The following is a 2,367-nucleotide window of genomic DNA, read 5'->3' on the forward strand; positions in this document are numbered from 1 at the left end:
AAGTAGTAAGGATATGCTCAGCGGACTCGTCCGCAAAACAGCACAAAGGACAGCTCGGCTCTTCAATAGGCACATTCCTGTTTCTTAAGGCAAGCTTCGTCGGGATTTTTTCCATTTCCGCTCTCCAAAGGTGGATATTGCACTTATCAGGAACCCAGTCGCACCATTCAAACACGAAGTTGTTACCCGGGTTCCTGTCCGAACTAATGAGGGACTTGACAGCCTTAACAGAAAACATACCATCGTTTCGAGGAGACCACACCCATTTATCCGCGTTATCAGAGATTTGCATCGATTCCAGGAGATCACAAAGCTGCAGAAAAGGCACAGACAGACCCGAAGCAGCCACATCTTCTTTTTCCAGTTCCATGCTAATTTGACTCCCCATTCGGAACCTATGACACGCTCAGCAACAGAGCACTTCTTGACAGCCTCTAGACGAAACAAATCTGGAAACCTCACCTTGAGCGGTTCGTTAATTAGCCAAGAATCCAGCCGAAACGAAATATTGTTACCGTTCCCAATGACTCCTTTTATATAGTTTTTAATCTAAATGCCGCCCACTTTGACGTTAATAAGAACCTTAACGATATTATTCCACACTCCGTTCAGCGAATTTTTGATCGGGAAACCATCCCAGCCGAGCTGACCCGACTAGAGTGAAGCGCAAGAATAACTTTTTTCCATAGACTATTGTTTTCCGTTTTAAAACGCCATCCCCATTTGGTAAGGAGCGAAACATTCACATCAGAGAGTTTATTAAGGCCTAAACCTCCATTTTTTTAGGACTCGAGACCCGATCCCAATTGATCCAATGCATCTTTTTTTCCTCTGACGACCCTCCCCATAAAAATTTCTTAATCATAGATTCAAGGTCCGAGATCACCTTCTTAGGGGCTTTGTATAACGAGAAATAATAGCACGACAAGCTTTCTAAAACCGACTTAATGATGACGACCCTTCCACCAATCGAAAGCAATTGAGATTTCCACCTAGCCAACCAGTTACGAAAAATATCATAAACAGGACTCCAGTTAACGATCCTATTCATATTCGCCCTAACCGTAAGGCCGAGGTATTTAAAAGGAAAATAATCCGGTCTACACCCCACCACATTAGCCATATCAATTATATTTTCCGTTCCTACACCAATACCATATAAGTTGGATTTGTCAATATTGGTTTTAAGACCTGAACATATGAAGAAAACCCGAAGCACTCTCACTATATTAACCACTTCCTGCTTATCCCACTCTCCCATAACAATAGAGTCATCCGCGTAGGGGAGATGAGAGATATTGGGACCATCGAAGGGAGTGGAAATACCTTTAATGAGGTCTGCGTTTTTTGGCACTGTTAATCATGCACAACAGTGCCTCAATGACAACTAAGAACAGGAACGGCGAAAGTGGATCTCCCTGTCTCATCCCTTTTTCGCATCTGAAAAGGAACGTAGGAGCCCCGTTGACTAACACAGACGAAGAGGCCGACTTAAGAATACCCAGGGTCCATTTACACCACAGTTCGGGGAATCCTATTTGGGATAAAATACTGATAACAAACTTCCAATTCACATTGTCGTAGGCTTTTTCGAAATTGATCTTTAGAAAAAAACCCTTCTTTTTATTCTTTTTAATCCAGGAAATGAGTTCGTTGACGATAAGAGGACCGTCAAGAATGAATCTCCCCTTGAGGAAAGCCGATTGGGAGTCCGAAATAACACCATCCAAGACCATTCTCATCCTATTCGCCATAACTTTAGAGGTCACCTTACTAATAACGCCAACCAAATTAATTGGTCTATAATTATTGAGCGAGACCGGATCCGTAATTTTTGCTATAAGAGCTATAAACGAAGCACCATAACCATCATTGATCACACCGTGATTATGAAACCAATCAAAGATTCTTGAAAAATCGTCTTTGAAAATGTCCCAAAAGTGTTTGATAATTTGAAGTTGAAACCATCGGGACCGGGGCCCTGATCTTCACCACATTCGAAAACCGCATTTCTTATCTCAATCTCAGAAAAAAGGCTCGATTAACAAGTTGGCTTCGACTTCGGATAACCTTTTGATGTTGCTACACTGCAGAGCCGGCCTAAGTTTGATACTCTCTTTGAATTTATCACGGAAGAACGAAAAAATATCTTTTTTAATTTTCACCGGTTTAGTACACCATTCTCCGTCAATAGATAGGCCATGGGTGTTATTCGATGCTTTCATGTTATTAACCACAAGTTCTCGTCCCCGTCAACGGCCCACCTTATACGTGCTCTTTGTTTAATATCCGCTCTCTTCTTATCATCAATGTCTTGGATAATTTTCTTGTTTTCCAACATAACTCATTTTTACTCTTCCGATAGAT

The 2,367-nt window shown here is 41.7% G+C and overlaps 1 protein-coding gene across 1 annotated transcript; it reads right to left on the reverse strand.

Annotated features, from left to right (window-relative positions):
• Window positions 1–766: 766 nt before the first annotated feature.
• On the reverse strand, window positions 767–1,754 carry LOC110901755. The gene is made up of 2 exons (XM_022148543.1): window positions 1,502–1,754; window positions 767–1,353 (listed from the first exon to the last, which is right to left on the reverse strand). The coding sequence occupies exons 1-2, from the start codon at window positions 1,752–1,754 to the stop codon at window positions 767–769; spliced, it is 840 nt and encodes a 279-aa protein (XP_022004235.1).
• Between the last annotated feature and the right edge of the window lie 613 nt (window positions 1,755–2,367).

This window comes from Helianthus annuus, chromosome 13 (assembly GCF_002127325.2).
Source record: "Helianthus annuus cultivar XRQ/B chromosome 13, HanXRQr2.0-SUNRISE, whole genome shotgun sequence".
NCBI lineage: Eukaryota > Viridiplantae > Streptophyta > Magnoliopsida > Asterales > Asteraceae > Helianthus > Helianthus annuus.

What these genes read in the sequence shown, in the direction of transcription:
- LOC110901755 (XM_022148543.1), bottom strand. Translation starts at nt 1,754, where the DNA reads ATGGCGAATAGGATGAGAATGGTCTTGGATGGTGTTATTTCGGACTCC. An exon ending in GTGGTGTAAATGGACCCTGG is followed by an intron (nt 1,354 to 1,501) that starts GTATTCTTAAGT and finishes CATGATTAACAG; the next exon opens with TGCCAAAAAACGCAGACCTC.